The sequence below is a fragment of the Podarcis muralis genome, chromosome 2 (assembly GCF_964188315.1).
Source record: "Podarcis muralis chromosome 2, rPodMur119.hap1.1, whole genome shotgun sequence".
In the NCBI taxonomy this organism is placed as follows: domain Eukaryota; kingdom Metazoa; phylum Chordata; class Lepidosauria; order Squamata; family Lacertidae; genus Podarcis; species Podarcis muralis.
Genome location: NC_135656.1, coordinates 106,762,800 through 106,778,610, shown reverse-complemented (window position 1 = coordinate 106,778,610; position 15,811 = coordinate 106,762,800). Strand labels below are relative to the sequence as shown.

Genomic DNA, 15,811 nt, shown 5'->3' with positions numbered 1-15,811 from the left:
TTCTTAGCTAATGGGGCCTCCTGCTGCTGCCGTGCCGCCGGAACCCGATTTCTGTTCTCATCCTGAAGCAAAGTTCTTAACCTGAAGCACTATTTCTGGGTTAGCGGAGTCTGTAACCTGAAGCGTATGTAACCCGAGGTACCACTGTATGCATATTTTCTTTTCGATGGAAGTCGTTTGGAGACCCTTTGGATGACAAACAACTAATCAGATAAACAAACAAACAAACAAAGGGATTCTCTCTCAACCTGCTGTGTGTTTGTGGCAGTGGATGATGTGATGGAGCAAAAATAATTTCCTTATTTGATTCCTGCATTGCAGGGGGTTGGACTAGATGACTCTCAGGGTCCCTTCCAACTCTATGATTATTCATCCACTCCCCCTCCTCAATCAATTTATGGTATTGTTGTTTTTTAAGTGATGCACAAGATTAAAGAAGATTCATATTGAATAGGACAAATCATATTTTTAAACTGCTTTGCAAGGCACAATCTGTTTGCGTTTTCTGGCTGCCAGGCTAATGGTCTTAAATGAAATAAACGCTGCTCAGAAGTCATTGACGCATTCACACATCATTTCAAGCCATAGTTACGTCTAACTATGATTCGTGCAAAGCTGCCCAAATCATGGATGCTTTGCTCCTCTCATGCTCCTGCTATAGTATGCTCCCTGGAGTCAAGCCATCATGCCTTGCCTTAACAATAAGTCCAAACCTAGGCTGGTGATCACCTCAAGAGGTCAACCAAGAACAACCCTTGGGTACAGCTCCTGGCTTGTTCGGAGAGAAGGAGAAAAAACGAAGAGCCTATGTTTGGCTAGTGGATGAAATCAATTAAGTTCACATTTGAAGATGAGCCCTCATAATCCACACGTTCCAAAAGAATATGGGGGCTGAAACATAGCTTTCCTTTGAAATTTGGAATTTTGCAATGCAGTTCTCCAGCTATGTATGTGTACAAATATTCTGAGGTACAGTGGAACCTCGGTTTTTGACCGTAATCCATTCCTGAAGACCGTTCGACTTCCGAAACATTTGAAAACTGAAAGCGGGAGCCTTAATACAATAGGGAAACTCAAAATGGAAGCTGTGTGGCACGTTCGGCTCTGAAAATTGTTCGAAAACTGAAGCAGTTACTTCTGGGTTTTCAGCATTCGAAAGCTGAAACGTTCGACTTCTGAGATGCTCAAAAACTGAGGTTCCACTGTATTAACGAAAATAGAATGCTAATGCACATCTATTAGGGGAAACTGCTTGGCAGAATGTGGAGACAAAGCAAAATTGCTTGCAAACATGTGCAGAGAGTCACACTAAAATTACTGTTGAATTTTCACGAGGACTTTAAACAAAATGATTGCAAAATAGAGAGAAGCCGAAAGCAGGAAATTTTCCCATCTGTAGCCTCGATTATCTGTTGCATAACTGGCTGAGATACTGGTGCATATGCACACTGCATTTCCCCCTTTTAAAAATACTTTGACTATGGTTTAAACTATGTGACATGTGAACCAGGACTCATGTTCTGGTTGTGGTCCACCCTTTGCTTGAGTCCCAGCTCAGTTCACACCTATTGTGTAACATGCATCATGTCGCCTCCAGGCAACGCCTGTGGGAACGGAAATGCATTTGACCCAATGTCAGTCAGAAGTTTGGAGGGAACAAACCAGTTTTCTTGGAATTCTGAGCCTTTGGCTCTCGGGGCCAGTGGCTCTCTATAAAACGAGAGAGCTCTGTAGACAAATAAAACTAGATGAACCCATAATCTGAGGAAAAAATGAGTGAACAAACTGGATTTGGTGTAATTTACATTACTTTCAATTATATATGGGTTAAGAAGTGCGCTTTTCAGAAGAAAGCTAAAGATCAGGGAAGGGAGATTTGGTTTTAAAAACCCCATAATTAACATAAATAAATGGATATTTGCAGGGCCTTTGAAGCGGCTGAAGGAAGAATCACTCTGCTGAGAGACATGGTTTTTGCAAATGAAAAAGGAGACTTGTAAAATCTCTGAGTTTAAAAAAGGAGACAAATTTGGTTTTAAAGGCTTTCTTATTTTATTTTATTGTTCTACTCTTTTCTTTTGTAGCCTGGGAAGCTTTGCAAATAAGTTGTAGTGAAAGAGGGAAAACAGGAAAACAAATATCAAAATATTAGATTAAAGTACACCATGAGAAAGTAGAGTGAGAGGTTAAGGACGGAATTACAGTGATATAATGACACAGTGTGGCTGAAAAAATAATTGCAGGAGTTTTCTATTTAATGATCAAGAAATATTAGAAGGGGGTATATTAAAAGATTATTTTGAAATTAATTTGAATGAGGAGACAAATTTGAAAGTAATATGGGATGCGAGCAAAGCAGCGATGCAGGCATTTTTTTACTCAGCAAAGTGCATACCAAAAAAAAGAAAAGAGTTGCAAAAGCAATAAATTTTATAAGAAAGAAAGAGGAAAGAAAAAGAATTGATCAATTCCCCTCAAAAAGAGATAGTTAAACAGGATATTAAATACTGTATTTTTTGCTCTATAAGACTCACTTTTCCCTCCTAAAAGTAAGGGGAAATGTGTGTGCGTCTTATGGAGCAGATGCAGGCTGTGCAGCTATCCCAGAAGCCAGAACAGCAAGAGGGATTGCTGCTTTCACTGCGCAGCGATCCCTCTTGCTGTTCTGGCTTCTGAGATTCAGAATATATTTTTTCTTGTTTTCCTCCTCCAAAAACTAGGTGTGTCTTGTGGTCTGGTGCGTCTTATAGAGTGAAAAATACGGTATTGCAAACACAGTTTTCAATGATAATAAATCAAGAAATAGAGTGGAAAATTATATATTTAAAACAGAAACAATTTGCACAGGCTAATAAACCAAGGAAATTATTAGCATGTCAAATAAAAAAAAGGCAAGAGAAAGCTTGTATAAACAAAATTAATATAGGAGGTAGAGTTGTGGAAAGTCCTAAAGAAATAAGAGCTCAATTTGTGAATTTTTATACAGAATTATATTGAGGGATATGGGATAATTTGGATGAAATGCAAAAATATCTAGAGGACAGTGGAATATCTAAAATACCAATAGATAAAATGCCAATTTTGAATGCACAGGTGACAACGATGGAATTACAACAAGCAATTTCACAGGCAAAACTTTTGAAAGCACCAGGACCTGATGGTCTTTCAGCAATATATTATAAGAACTTGCAGGATTATCTAATAGAACCATTAAAGGACATTAGGAATATGATCTTAAATACGGGTGAGGTGCCAGAATCCTGGAAGAATGCTTATATGAGTTTGATTTCTTAAGAAGACAGTGATCCTGAGCAGCTAAAAAATTATCGACCTATATCTTTGTTAAACAATGATTATAAACTTTTTGCAAACATGTTAGCAAATAGGTTGAAACTGGTATTAAAAGAGGTAATCCACCATGACCAGGCTGGATTTTTGCCAAGAAGACAAATGAAACATAATATTAGAAATGTATTTGCTATATTAGAACACTTACAAGTGAGAAATGAAAAACAAGCAGCTTTAATGTTTTTAGACACCGAGAAAGCATTTGATAATGTCTCCTGGAATTTTTTGTTTAAAGTTTTAGAATATATGAGTTGTGGAGACATTTTTATAAAAGGAGTCAAGGCAATATATACTAAGTTGATAGTAAATAATGTCCTGACTGAGAATTGTATAATAACTAAAGGAACAAGACAAGGCTGCCCTTAGTTGTTTATAATAGTTTTAGAAGTATTGGCACAAAGAATAAGATGTAATCAAGATATTAAAGGCATAAGAGTGGGACAGAGACAATATAAATTAAAAGCATTTGCAGACAACATGGTGATGTCCATAGAAGAACCAATAGAGTCAATCCCCAAAGTATTACAAGAGATAAAAAATAAGGTAGCAGGTCTTAAGATTAATAAAGATAAAACCAAACTCTTGGTTAAAAATATGAAGGAGGAGAGTAAGAATAAATTACAAGATGTAACTGGTTTGAAGATTGAAAGAAAGGTTAAATATTTAGGTGCATGGGTAACAGCAAATAATATATATTTATATAAAGATAATTATTTAAAAACCTGGGAAGATATTAAAAGAAATTTGCAAATTTGGAACAGAATGAATCTTTCATTATTAGGCAGAGTGTCAACCATAAAGATGAATGTGTTGCCAGTGATATTATTTCTGTTTCAATCAATTCCGGTGATTGGCAAGACAGATTGTTTCAAGGAAAGGTAAAAAGCTATTTCTAAATATATCTGGCAAGGGAAAATACCAAGAATAAAATATAAAATATTTATAGATGGAAAAGAAAGAGGAGGTTTTCCTATTCCAGATATGAAATTATATTATGAGGCATCCTGTTTATGTTGGTTGAAGGAATGGATGACATTAGCGAATTCACATATATTAGACTTAGAAGGTCATGATAATATTTTTGGTTGGCACACTTATTTATGGTATGCAAAGCTGAAAGTTCAGAAAGGATTCACAAACCATATAATTAGGAAAAACTTATATGGAGTATGGGATAAATATAATAATTTATTAGAGGTAAGAACACCATTATGGCTCTCACTGCTGGAAGCTATAGCGGCAAAGTAAAAGAATACGATAGAAGGTTGAACAACATAGAAATTTATTAAAACAAGAGGGAGGAGAATATCAATTGAAAAAAATTAAGGAATTATCAGGAAAATTATGACATATTTAAGAAAGATAGGATACGAGGGTTTGGGGAACAAATCTCACAACTGGAGAGAGACCTGTTGGAATGTAATGTAAAAGTGTTGTCTAAAATGTATAAAATATTATTGGAATAGGAGACAAAGGATGAACAAGTGAAATCCTCAATGATACACTGGGCAATAGATATCGGTCATAACATAGATATGAAAGCATGGGAACTATTTGAATGGTCCACCCCCACTACTTAATGGATCCAAATGGCTTCCGGAGAGTTGTAGTGGCACACATAATACCATGTTGATGGCCTCTCAGCTGATTCCCTGGTGGCCTACTGGAATGCAGAGTTAACCAGGGCCATCGACTATCTGGCTCCAAAGGGCTGGCTCCGATTGCATGGAGCTCGCAAGAAGACACAGTCAGCCTAAGAGAAAAAAATATCCACTGCAGGGTCCTAAAAGTGTCACATACACACAAACACACACACTCCTCCTCTTCCACGGCCCTTCCGTTAAATCTCCCTCAGTCATTTACCACATATGTGATCTCCACCAGAACCTCCCTCTCTCCCACCTACATCCCCTTCTCTCTTCCCAATCCATGCTCATCCATAGCACATGTCCCCCTTTTACCCCAACCACTCACTTCCAAGCACTTCTCTGAGATATCCCTGTTCCCTGCATCAAAGTTGCATGGCTTTGAATCTTACACAATACTCCTGTTATTTTTGACATCTGTTACAATTGCAAGGACATTGACCTTCTCCAATACAAAGTGGCCAAAAGGCCAGACTATACTTGTGAGATACATAGCATGGAGTTATATAGTATTGCTCTTAATTAAAGGGGGTGGTGGGTGGGAATCCTTATCAGGAGGGTAGCAGAGGGTGTCTGAAGGGTTGCCTCTGTTCACATGCAACTTTGGTCTCTCTTCACCCACCCCCCTGCCCCATACAGATTACACCCAGAGATTGCCTCTGGGGTGGTCAGCCTCAGAATTTACTCAACGGTATATTCAGAGTACATTTTTCAATCCGTTTCCTCAGTGCAGCCAGCACATCTCGGTTCCTCAGGCTGTATATCAGGGGATTCAGCATCGGGGTCATAATGTCACAAAACACAGAGATAACCTTATCCTGTTGTGCTGTTCTGTAGGACCTGGGTCTCATATACTTAAAACTGGCTGCTCCATAGAAGATGCCAACTACACAGAGATGGGACAGGCAGGTGCCAAAAGCCTTGCGCATCCCTTCCAACGATTGCATTTGTAGGACGGTCAAGAGAATGGCAATGTAAGAAGCCAGGATGATGGAAAGGGGACCCAGAAGCAAGATTATGCCGGTAAGGTATATCCCATGTTCATAAGTGGATGTATCAGAACAGGACAATTTCAGCAGAGCTTGGACTGTGCAGAAGAACTGATCGATCCTATTTGACTCACAGAAGGGCTGTTGGAACACAGAAATGGTGTGTATCACGGCATGAAGAGAAGCACCGACCCAGACGCCGGCTGACATGGCCAGGCAGATCCTCTTGCTCATGAGGATGGGATACTGCAGAGGCTTGCAGATTGCCACATACCTGTCATATGACATGACACTCAGTAGGAGGCATTCTGCTCCTGCCATGGTCAGTGTGAAAAACATCTGAGTCGCACACCCAGCCAACTCAATCGTGTTCTCCTTCCCTAAGTAATCCACGGTCATCCTGGGGACAATAGCAGAGATTAGACAGATGTCCATGAAGGACAACTGGCTGAGGAAGAAGTACATGGGGGTCTGAAGATCAGGACCAGTTTGGATCACAAATAGGAAGAGGCAGTTTCCAGACAAGGCAATGAGGTAGGCAAGTTGGATGGCAGCAAAGAATACAGTGTGCATCACGGTGTGGTTGAGAAGACCGAGAAGAATGAACTCGGTCCAGGACGTCCCATTCATCCTTCGTGTCAGAGGGGCACCTGAAAAGATGGAGGCATGAGAACTGGAGCAGAGCAAGGGCGAGATGAGAAGTGATGAAGGAAGCAGTGCAGGGGAAGGAGACAGATAGGAGCAAAGGAACACCCTAGCTGCCGGAACTTCTTTTTCAAATATTCTCTAAAGTAGCTCCATCTTATGTATTCAGTGGTCAGTGAGATTACATACGTCATGCTGAAATGAGGATGGTTGGGGGTAAACCTCCAGGCTTGTATGCTTTAATTAGAGTTGCCACATGTCCGTATCCCCCTGGAAATGTCCGGGATACCAATGTTGAAATTACAATCCGGGGGGGATTGTCAGCAAAATGTCATGGTTTTTTGCAAAAAGCTCAACAACTTTTTGTGTCTGGGTTTTTCCTTCTTTGCATATGTCTACCCTAGAACTTGAATGCAAAAGTTTAGTGGCTTTCAGAAATCCATAGGGGTGCAGCTGGGTCATCTCAGACCTGGGACTTTATTGTCCCACAGTCTTTGGGTGCTTCAGTTGTGACGCACACAGTTCTATTTGTGAAGCACACAGTTATTAGGGATCTAAAAATCAATTTAGAAATATTCCCCTCCTCTCCTCTTGAATCCCCTGCTTTCTATCTCTCTCTACATTCCTGATAGGCAAGCTGGAGCAAGAGGAACAAACAACAGTCTGCCAAGTCTGATTGAAATAACAGAACCTTTGAGCATTTTAAACCCACATAAACCAGAGCACCATCATGCCTAAGGAATAAAATGCTCTTTGCTTTTGCGGCCCTGACACTAAGCACATTCCCTTGGGAATAGATGGTTGGGGAGACATTCAGTTTGCATTAAAAGACTAATCTGTCAAATCCACACTTTCCAAAACAAGGTGAGAACTAAAACGGAGCCCTCCTTTGAAAGTCACACTTACCTGAATTTTCCAGCCAACCAGTGTTAACATACATGTATAGAAAAGTGCACATAAACAAAACAGATAACTGAAAATGGGAAAGGAAAATGAGCAGCTGGCCAACACCCAGTCCCCCTAGACTATAACATCTTTCAAAAAAGAGAGAGCAGAAAGGACTTGGTGGGGGCCGTCGTCAGATCTGTTCATAGCCTCAGCACACCCAAGAATTCTGGGGGCTGATAGTGGTCATTTGCTGGGGAGAACTGGGTTAAATCATGGCATTTTGTACTTCAACCCCCAACCCCAGCCCTGGTTGCCCCACTGGAAATCCACATGCCCTTTAAAACTGCCCTGTCCCCATCTTCTTATTACCTGCAATCTACACCCCACAAAAGGTTGCTATGCTTTCCTCTGATGTTTGACTTTCCATCTGCATTCCTCCGTGAAATGCTTCTTATAGCCCAAGGAATCCTTACCAGTGGGATATGGTGCTGGAACAATCTATTTTATTTTGCAACTATGGCTATTCCTTTGCATCATTCAGGCAACTTAAAATGGTCTCCTTGGGAGAGAAAAGCCTTTCTGGGTTTACACGTCTCCTAAATCCCACAGCTTTAATTAATGTTTGGGCTGGAGAAGCTGCAGCAATTGCCTATGGGATGTGGAGGGACCAAGAGACATTGAGCGAAACAGAGGCATAATAACTTTATTGAATGGACCAGATCATAGCCGCATTCAGTATACCAGTCTATTCCAAACAGTCACACTCGCAACTGAATTCTGCATATCAGGTGCAAAGACACAGAAATGCAACCAATTGGAGCTTAAAAGAGGCTGTGCACTTATTGATTTGAAAAGGAACCATATATTGATTTGAACCAATGGAGCAATTAAGAACCACCTCTTATGTCAGAGATGGGGAAACATGTAGCCATCTGAAACCTGTGGTGGAAAGCCATGGCCTGGGGCGGTGTGTCCCATTTTGCCGCCTGAGAAGAAACGGGAAGATGCCGCCATGCCACCCACAGTGTTTCTTACATGGGTTGTCTAGTAGCACCCATGAAGCAGACAGCAGGTTCCTATTCATAGCTCCATGGCAGAGCGTCTGTTTTGCATGCACAAGATTCCCAGTTCTAACCCTGGCATCTCAAGGGATAACTGGGAATGTCCCTTACATTAAACCCTACAAAGCCAACCATGAGCTGGTTTCCCTTTTACAATCAGTCTTATCTTTAGCAGCTCGTAAATCAATGAGGCCTACTTGCTCTCCTCCAGCCTAATTAGTTGGCTCGGACATCAAAAACTCTGCTGCGGCACAGAAAAGTCTTGCTTTCCCCCACATACCTCTCGCAGTCTTCCGCAGTCTTACTCTCCTGTAAGTGCCTTGAATCTGGGCCCATAACCTGTTGTTGGGATACTGCCAGGGAGACGAAGCCATCAGGCAGGCCTCCAGGTCATCTCCGGACAATCTCCCGGTCTCCCGTTGGAACCGTATCAGTCAATTAGCAACATGAGCCTCAGACACATTTCAAGACTCGTGCACACCCTTTCTGCAGAGTTTCCACAATGGAAGATTCAGCCAGGAGAGTATATTTACAGCTTTATTCAGCGTAGATCAGAACAAAGGAAAAACTTGACTGCTTGCATCCGTGTTCAGGAAAACAGCCAGAACAAAAGCTATATACAAAACGAAAACTCCCAGTGAGCAGGAAGTAAACAGGCATGTGACACACAACAATCATGCCTGACCACTTAAGGTGGAACGGAACTATATCCTAACACTCCCAGTGTCATCTCTACTGAGTTGGGTGGACTCAATCTAAGGCAGTTTCCCATGCTTCTAGATGTAGCTGGGTGCCATCACCTACCAGTGTCAACCATTTGCTCTGATGTCTGGGGCAGGTGGTAGAAGGAGTTGAACATCTGAAGAGCCCTAGGCGCTGCCCACAGCTCCTGTAGATAACAGCGCATCCATCATAGAGTCAGAGACACAACTACAATACTATTTTATTGTCATTATCCAGTCGAATGTCACCATGATTCATCTTCTGTGGTCTGAGCATGGAAGCGTTCTTCTGTGCTCTGACACAGTTTCCAGCTTCCCTCTCTTGGTCACCCTGGACCTTGCTGTACTCTCTGTAGAGTCACCAACTCTCCCCTCTGCCTTCTATCTTGTGTGCTTTCAAATAGCACAATGGTGTTTTGAGACCCCACTTTAACTGTCCTGAGTTCTGCTGCTTTATTGTCCCTCAGATCAGAAATGGGAGTGTTAACCATGGCATCTCCAGTCTTTCCCTTTTCACAGGGAACCAACAGATCACTATTAGCAACAAGAGAGAACGAGCCTGCTGGATAGGCTTTACCTCCATGTATTTGTCTTTCAAAGCCCTCCAAATTGGTGAACACCACAGCCTCTGGTGGGAGTGACTTCCATAGTTTTAACTCTGCACCGTATGGAGAAGCACATTTGCTTATCTGTCCTGAATCGTCCAATGTCCAGTTTCATTGGATGTGCATGAATTCTAGAGAGAGGGAGAAATATTTCTCTCTCCACAGTGTTTGAAGTGGCAAAAGAGTGCTTTAGATGTATTGTGTGAATATGACCTATAATCCAGTCAATAGGCTGCATTGCACACGCGCGCACACACACACACCTCTCTTTATACAAGAGGGATTGCCAAAGACATATTCCAGCCAGGCAAAAAAGGGTGTGGAGCAGGATCAGTGAGGGCCAAGACCTGGGAAGATTCCTGAGGGCTGGACACGGAGACCTGAGCTTCCCCACTCCTGCAGCATATTGTAGCACCCTCAGAGATTCTATCTGGGTGGGTGTCAGAAGCAGGCCAGCAATAACTCACACGGCATCAGTAAAGTTAACGCTCTTTATTCAAAGAAACAAAACAGCTCAGGCCTAGAGAGCACAGCAATTCTTCCCAGTAGATCTTGCCCCAATGAGGCAGTTGCGAGGACTGAAGGTCCCCATCTTTGCACAGCTGCCTAAGTCTCCTCTTCCCCCAGGACTTCTCAAGTAATTAGAGACTCTGGCACCTTATCTGCCTCTGCTTCGCTCTCTTCATACCTCAGTGGGTTCTGAGAGACCAAGGAGGAGGGGAACAGGTCACAGCAGGCATAGGAGACCCATGGCTTCTTCATCTGTTTGCCTCATCTCTGCCTCTTGGCCCCCCTCCTCTCCAACCTCTGCTTCTGCCTCTGAGTCTGGGCTGCTCTCTGCCACAGACGCTTCCTGCTCACAAAACCCTGTTGCCCCTTCAGCTTCCAGCACCTCCTCCCGGTCTGCTCCCTCTTCTCCCTCTGGCCACTCATCGTAGCCCCACCACCAATTCCCTGGCTTTCAGCTTTCTTCTCTTGGAGGTTCCCCAGCTGGTGCCTCCCACCGCCCTTTGGCATCCAACCAGTCCCTGGCAGATGCCTGATGTACCTTAGCAAGATGCAGAAACCTTCTTGCCTCACCCCCACTCTTGAACAGTGTATGAGTCATGCAATGACAATAGGATGGGCTACTACCGGTTTTTTCTTGTTTTCGTTTTTACTTTGCGTCTGCCCGTGAACATTAGGCACTACAGCTTACTGTTTGAAAACCAGCTTGACCAGGGCTCCTTTGACATCATTGTTCCTTAGGCTATAGATAAATGGATTCAAAAGAGCAGTCACCACATTGTAAAACAGAGAGAACTTCTTGTCCCTCTCTGGCTCGTAGCTGGATGCTGGGCGCATGTATATGAACATGGCAGCCCCGTAGAAGAGCGTCACCACGGTGATGTGCGAGGTGCAGGTGGAAAAGGCTTTGAACTTTCCTTCGGCTGAACGGATGCTCAAGATGGCTGCTACGACAAAAGCGTATGATACCACTATAAAAGAAAGTGGGATCATGAGCACAATCACCCCCACCACAAAGTCCACCAGCTCATTGACCCGGGTGTCTGCACAGGCCAATTCCAAGATGGCCGGCACCTCACAGAAAAAGTGGTTGATCTCATTGGGGCCGCAATAAGGCAGCTGCATGGTGAAGCCAGTATGCATCATGGCAAAGAAGAAGCCACAGGCCCACGAGCCGGCGGCCATCTTGAGGCAGAGAGGCCTGCTCATGATGAGGGTGTAGCGCAGCGGGTGGCAGATGGCGGCATACCTATCGTAAGCCATCACAGCATAGAGGACACACTCAGTTATCCCCAGGGACAGGAAGACGTACATCTGGGTAGCGCAGCCAGCAAAGGAGATGGTTTTCCTCTGGGAGAGGAGGTGTAGCAGCATCTGGGGCCCGATAGTGGTACTATAGCTGATGTCCAAGAAGGAGAGGTTGGCCAAGAAGAAGTACATGGGTGTGTGGAGACGGGAGTCTGTCCTGATAAGGATGATAATAAGGCCGTTCCCTAGCAGGGTCATCAGGTACATGGTCAGGAAGATCGCAAACAGCAGCTTCTGCATTTGGGGCTGGCTTGAGAACCCGAGAAGGATGAATTCAGACACAGAACTTTGATTCGCCCCTGTAAGATCCTTTGCCATCTTTAGCCTAAGACAAATGACAGGGAAGTTTAAAAACTAGCAATTTCACGTTAAAATGCATGCCTAACAAAATCCCCTCCCCACATCCCTATGTGAAGGTGAAGGGAACTGGACCTTCCCCACTCCCCTCATATAAAAGTCTCATAGTTCATCAGCCAAACTCCCTTCCCAATAGCATCTATAGCAGAAATGCACTGGGCATGGGGGGTGGCATGGGGGCAGGTAACACTGGGGGCAGGGAGGGGCAGCACCTACCTGGCCTCCCATTGCCGCCTGGTCTCCGCAGCTTACCGGCAGACGGAGGGGAAGGGACAAGGAGAGGTGGTGCAAATGCACTAGCAGGGTTGGCTCTGCCAGTGAGTTTGCACTACACTGACCACGTCACTGCCTTGTCTCTCTCAGTAAAAGCTGTGGTGATGCCAGTGGCAGGAGGTCCAGAAAGCACTGGCACCCCTTACCATGGTCGGGTTCTCCTTCCCTCACTCCTATGCCCCTCTTTAAGGTCAAAACCAGATATAGAAAAGGTGATCATATTATTTGTCCAGCTAGTCCAATATACGTAGTCTATTGCTCCAAACAGAAGCTCTAGAGTCAAGAGGTAAAATTTCAGGGAAGCATATTTTGGCTATAGGTCAGGAGGGACTTTCTTGCAGTAAAAACTGATTGACAATAGAAGAGACAACCTCATTCACTACAGTCATTTCAATAGACTCTGGATAAGGATGTTGCATTTGTACTGCGGATTGCAGACTGCATGATCTCCCAGGTCCCTTATGACTCTATGATTGTGTGCACTCTGCTGCAGCTGCAACCCCCGCCTGCCCCCCAACTTCATGCATAAATAGGCAGACACATTATTAAGCCACTACCACCCCTAGTTTGACCCTAGTCTGAAAACTGAAAATGGTCTGCTGGGGTAAGAAGCCCCTCAGAAAATGGGTTTTGTTTTCAGGAACCAGATGGTCACAATATTTAGGGACAGTGAGAATTTCCTTTACCAGGTCAGACTGGGTGATGATTCTGTTTCTTTGCTCCATCAGACTTCTCCTAGCAATGAAGGATAACTTCCTTCATCCATATGGGCTTCTCTTTAACAAGCCTTTAGTAGTCTGGTGTCCTTCAGAGGGACTGGACTACAACTCTCGACAGCCCTGATCATTGGCTGAGATTAGAAGTCCAACACATTTGGAGAGTCTCAGCATGGGGAAGGCTGCTTTACGGGGTCTTCAGGTCTCTCCCATCCTGATGATTCCCACCCCTGTCCTGTTGCAGCCAGTCAAAGATTTTACCGCTCAGCCAAAGGTCATTTCATTCCCTCTGGCAGCAGAAGCACACATAATGACCGCTCCCCGCTTAAAACGGGGGGCGCCCTTTGCGTGGACACGTGCAGCCCCTAGATCTGGAGCGGCTCCAACAGCATAGGCTTGGCTTTGCCTTCCCTCAGGTGGGATACCTGGAGGTCTCCGCCTACCTCAGTCAGTTGTCCAATCCCACCTGGGGGAAGCGTTGCCAAGGAGACCAGGCCAGGTAGGGGAGGGATTACCTGCCCACACAATAGAGGGAGGATCTTACCTGGGAATCCTCACTTGGCTCCAGAGCTTCTCCCACCCTACCCACCCTCAGTTAATGTCTTATTTTGCAGGTTAACTTTTCTTCACAGGTTTTGCAGGTTAACTTTTCTTCACAGGTATGCGGGCGCTGCTACGTTAAGGTCGCTGTTAAAGGGCCGGAAAGGAATTTCCCTGCATTGGCAGGTTTCGCCTTTCCCGTAGCAAAACGTCACAACTTTGGCGGTATCAGGCCTTGGGCGGAATCCTTTTGTCCATCTTCCTCTTTGCAGCGGCGATACCAGGGTTCCCCGTTAAAGGGGTTTCTGAAGGGAGGCTTTGACCGTACGCCGAAAGGTCGTCATTGCTCTCCCCTGCGGTGGCGGCGTTACGGGGGCGGCTATCTCTGCTTGAACATATGTTCTCCAGAGCCGGCCCATCCCCCCCCCACACACTGGATAACCCTGATGCTCCCTAGGTCCCCGGCTGGGGACTGGGGAGGGAGAACACCCAATGCCTGAGCCAAGGTCTACCCACATTTGAAATTTAATAAAGTTGTGGCCAATTTAACCCCATAGCACGTTGTCTTGAGTCGTTATTCCACATGACGGGGAGACCGCGTGGGATCTGGGGACTCCGCCTGTCCACGCAAAGGAGGAAAACTTGTTTTTCAAGAGCCAACTGTATACATAACCACCAAAGCAAGGAAAAGCTAACTTCCTCATTGTCTTAGGTCTCAGATTCTCAGCTAACGGATCTTTCCTATACTCACACACTCATTTAGAACAGCAAGAACACCAATGACCCTTTTAAATATTTTGGAATTTTTTGGATGAAAATCTGGAAGGTTCCATTCCTTGGTGTCCATTATGTCTATGCAGATAGAATGACAGTTTTGACTATTGAAGCATTTGCTTACCTTCATCCTTTATGGCCACAACTGGAAATAGATTCTTCTTCATGCATGAACCACTCTCTCCCAAAATTGTGCCCATACATTATTAACCTGAAAACCTGTTCAACTAGTTCTATCTCTGAAGCAGCTGTCAAGCTTCATTCTGACAGTAGAATTTGCACTTGAACCAACTGCATTTGCCACTGTTCCTCCTAGATCTACATGGAATATATATTTTGTCAATTAAGTGGTCTCTGATAAAGTATGATGGATAAGTCAACAAGCCAAGGAGAAGCATAATTCAATCAAAGCAGGAAAGCGGATCATTCTGGAGAGTAACTGTTCTGCTGCTCATTCAGTGATGGATGAGAACTTAGGAGGAAACAAACAATGATTTTATATTCCTCCAGGATGACTGTCAGTCCCAGAAGAATCCAGTTCTTGAAGAAATTCGCTGAGGACTCAATAGCTTGTTATTTCTGGAGCACGGAACTTGCATTGACTGGTTTCCTTTGTGTTATCTGGGAAATCTTTGAGTCTCAAACATCTCTTTTCCTGCTTCCAACAGCAAGCAATAAAAGAGTAAAAATACATTTTTTAAAAAAGAATATTTAAAACAATTCCCATACAGATGCAAATGGGGACCAAATATCCCGACTTAAAAGGCTTGTTGAAAGAGGACAGTATTCAGTAGGCGCCAAAAAGACAACAGAGATGGTGCCTGTCTAATATTTAATGGGGGAGGGGGAATCCCAGCAGGCAGGTGCCACAACACTAAAGCCTCAATTCTTATATTGTACAGAATGGAACTCCTGATCAGGTGGTACCTTCAAGAGGCCTTGACCTCTTGAGTACCATGATCAATTGGGTGTATAAGGGGTTAGACAATTTTTCAGGTATCCTATAGTTTTATTCCTGCATCTCCTTCCCTTAGGTTGAAGTGGCTTCCCAGCAACAATTTCATGAGAGCTCCATGAGATCTCACTGGAAGCTTCTTCTTCTTTCCCTTTCTCCAGTGGTGACAACAGGGTGGGGAGGGCACCCACAGGGTCACCACCCCACAGGATTCTGCCACCCGAAGTGGCTGCCTCAGTGCGCCACATGGGTGGGCTGGCTCTGCCCCCTCTCCTTTAGTTCACCTTTCCTGCTTCCATCTCCTTTTGTAGTCATTTGAACATCAAGTCCATCTAAGAGAGATGAATGCACGTAGTAATGAGACAGAGCAAGGTCTTCATCAATGTCTATTTTTATGAAAATGCTCTCTCACTGAAACAAGTCACCTCTACTATTCATAACAGTTGGAACAGAAGTGACCTAATCCTGTTGTCATCA

General features: G+C 44.0%; 2 protein-coding genes across 3 annotated transcripts; both read right to left on the bottom strand.

The window, feature by feature from the left end:
• Positions 1–5,668: 5,668 nt before the first annotated feature.
• On the bottom strand, positions 5,669–6,613 carry LOC114588614 (olfactory receptor 2T2-like). Its single transcript, XM_028714022.2, has one exon. It carries the CDS (start codon positions 6,611–6,613, stop codon positions 5,669–5,671), a length of 945 nt encoding a protein of 314 aa, XP_028569855.2.
• A 4,485-nt stretch (positions 6,614–11,098) lies between these two features.
• On the bottom strand, positions 11,099–14,123 carry LOC114588411 (olfactory receptor 2D3-like). 2 transcript variants are annotated; one of them, XM_028713690.2, is made up of 2 exons: positions 14,108–14,123; positions 11,099–12,018 (listed from the first exon to the last, which is right to left on the bottom strand). In XM_028713690.2, exons 1-2 carry the CDS (start codon positions 14,121–14,123, stop codon positions 11,099–11,101), a joined length of 936 nt encoding a protein of 311 aa, XP_028569523.2. The 2 variants fall into 2 exon arrangements, with proteins under 2 accessions (XP_028569523.2, XP_028569522.2); XM_028713689.2 differs by lacking the exon at positions 14,108–14,123 and having other exon boundaries at positions 11,099–12,037.
• Positions 14,124–15,811: the final 1,688 nt, after the last annotated feature.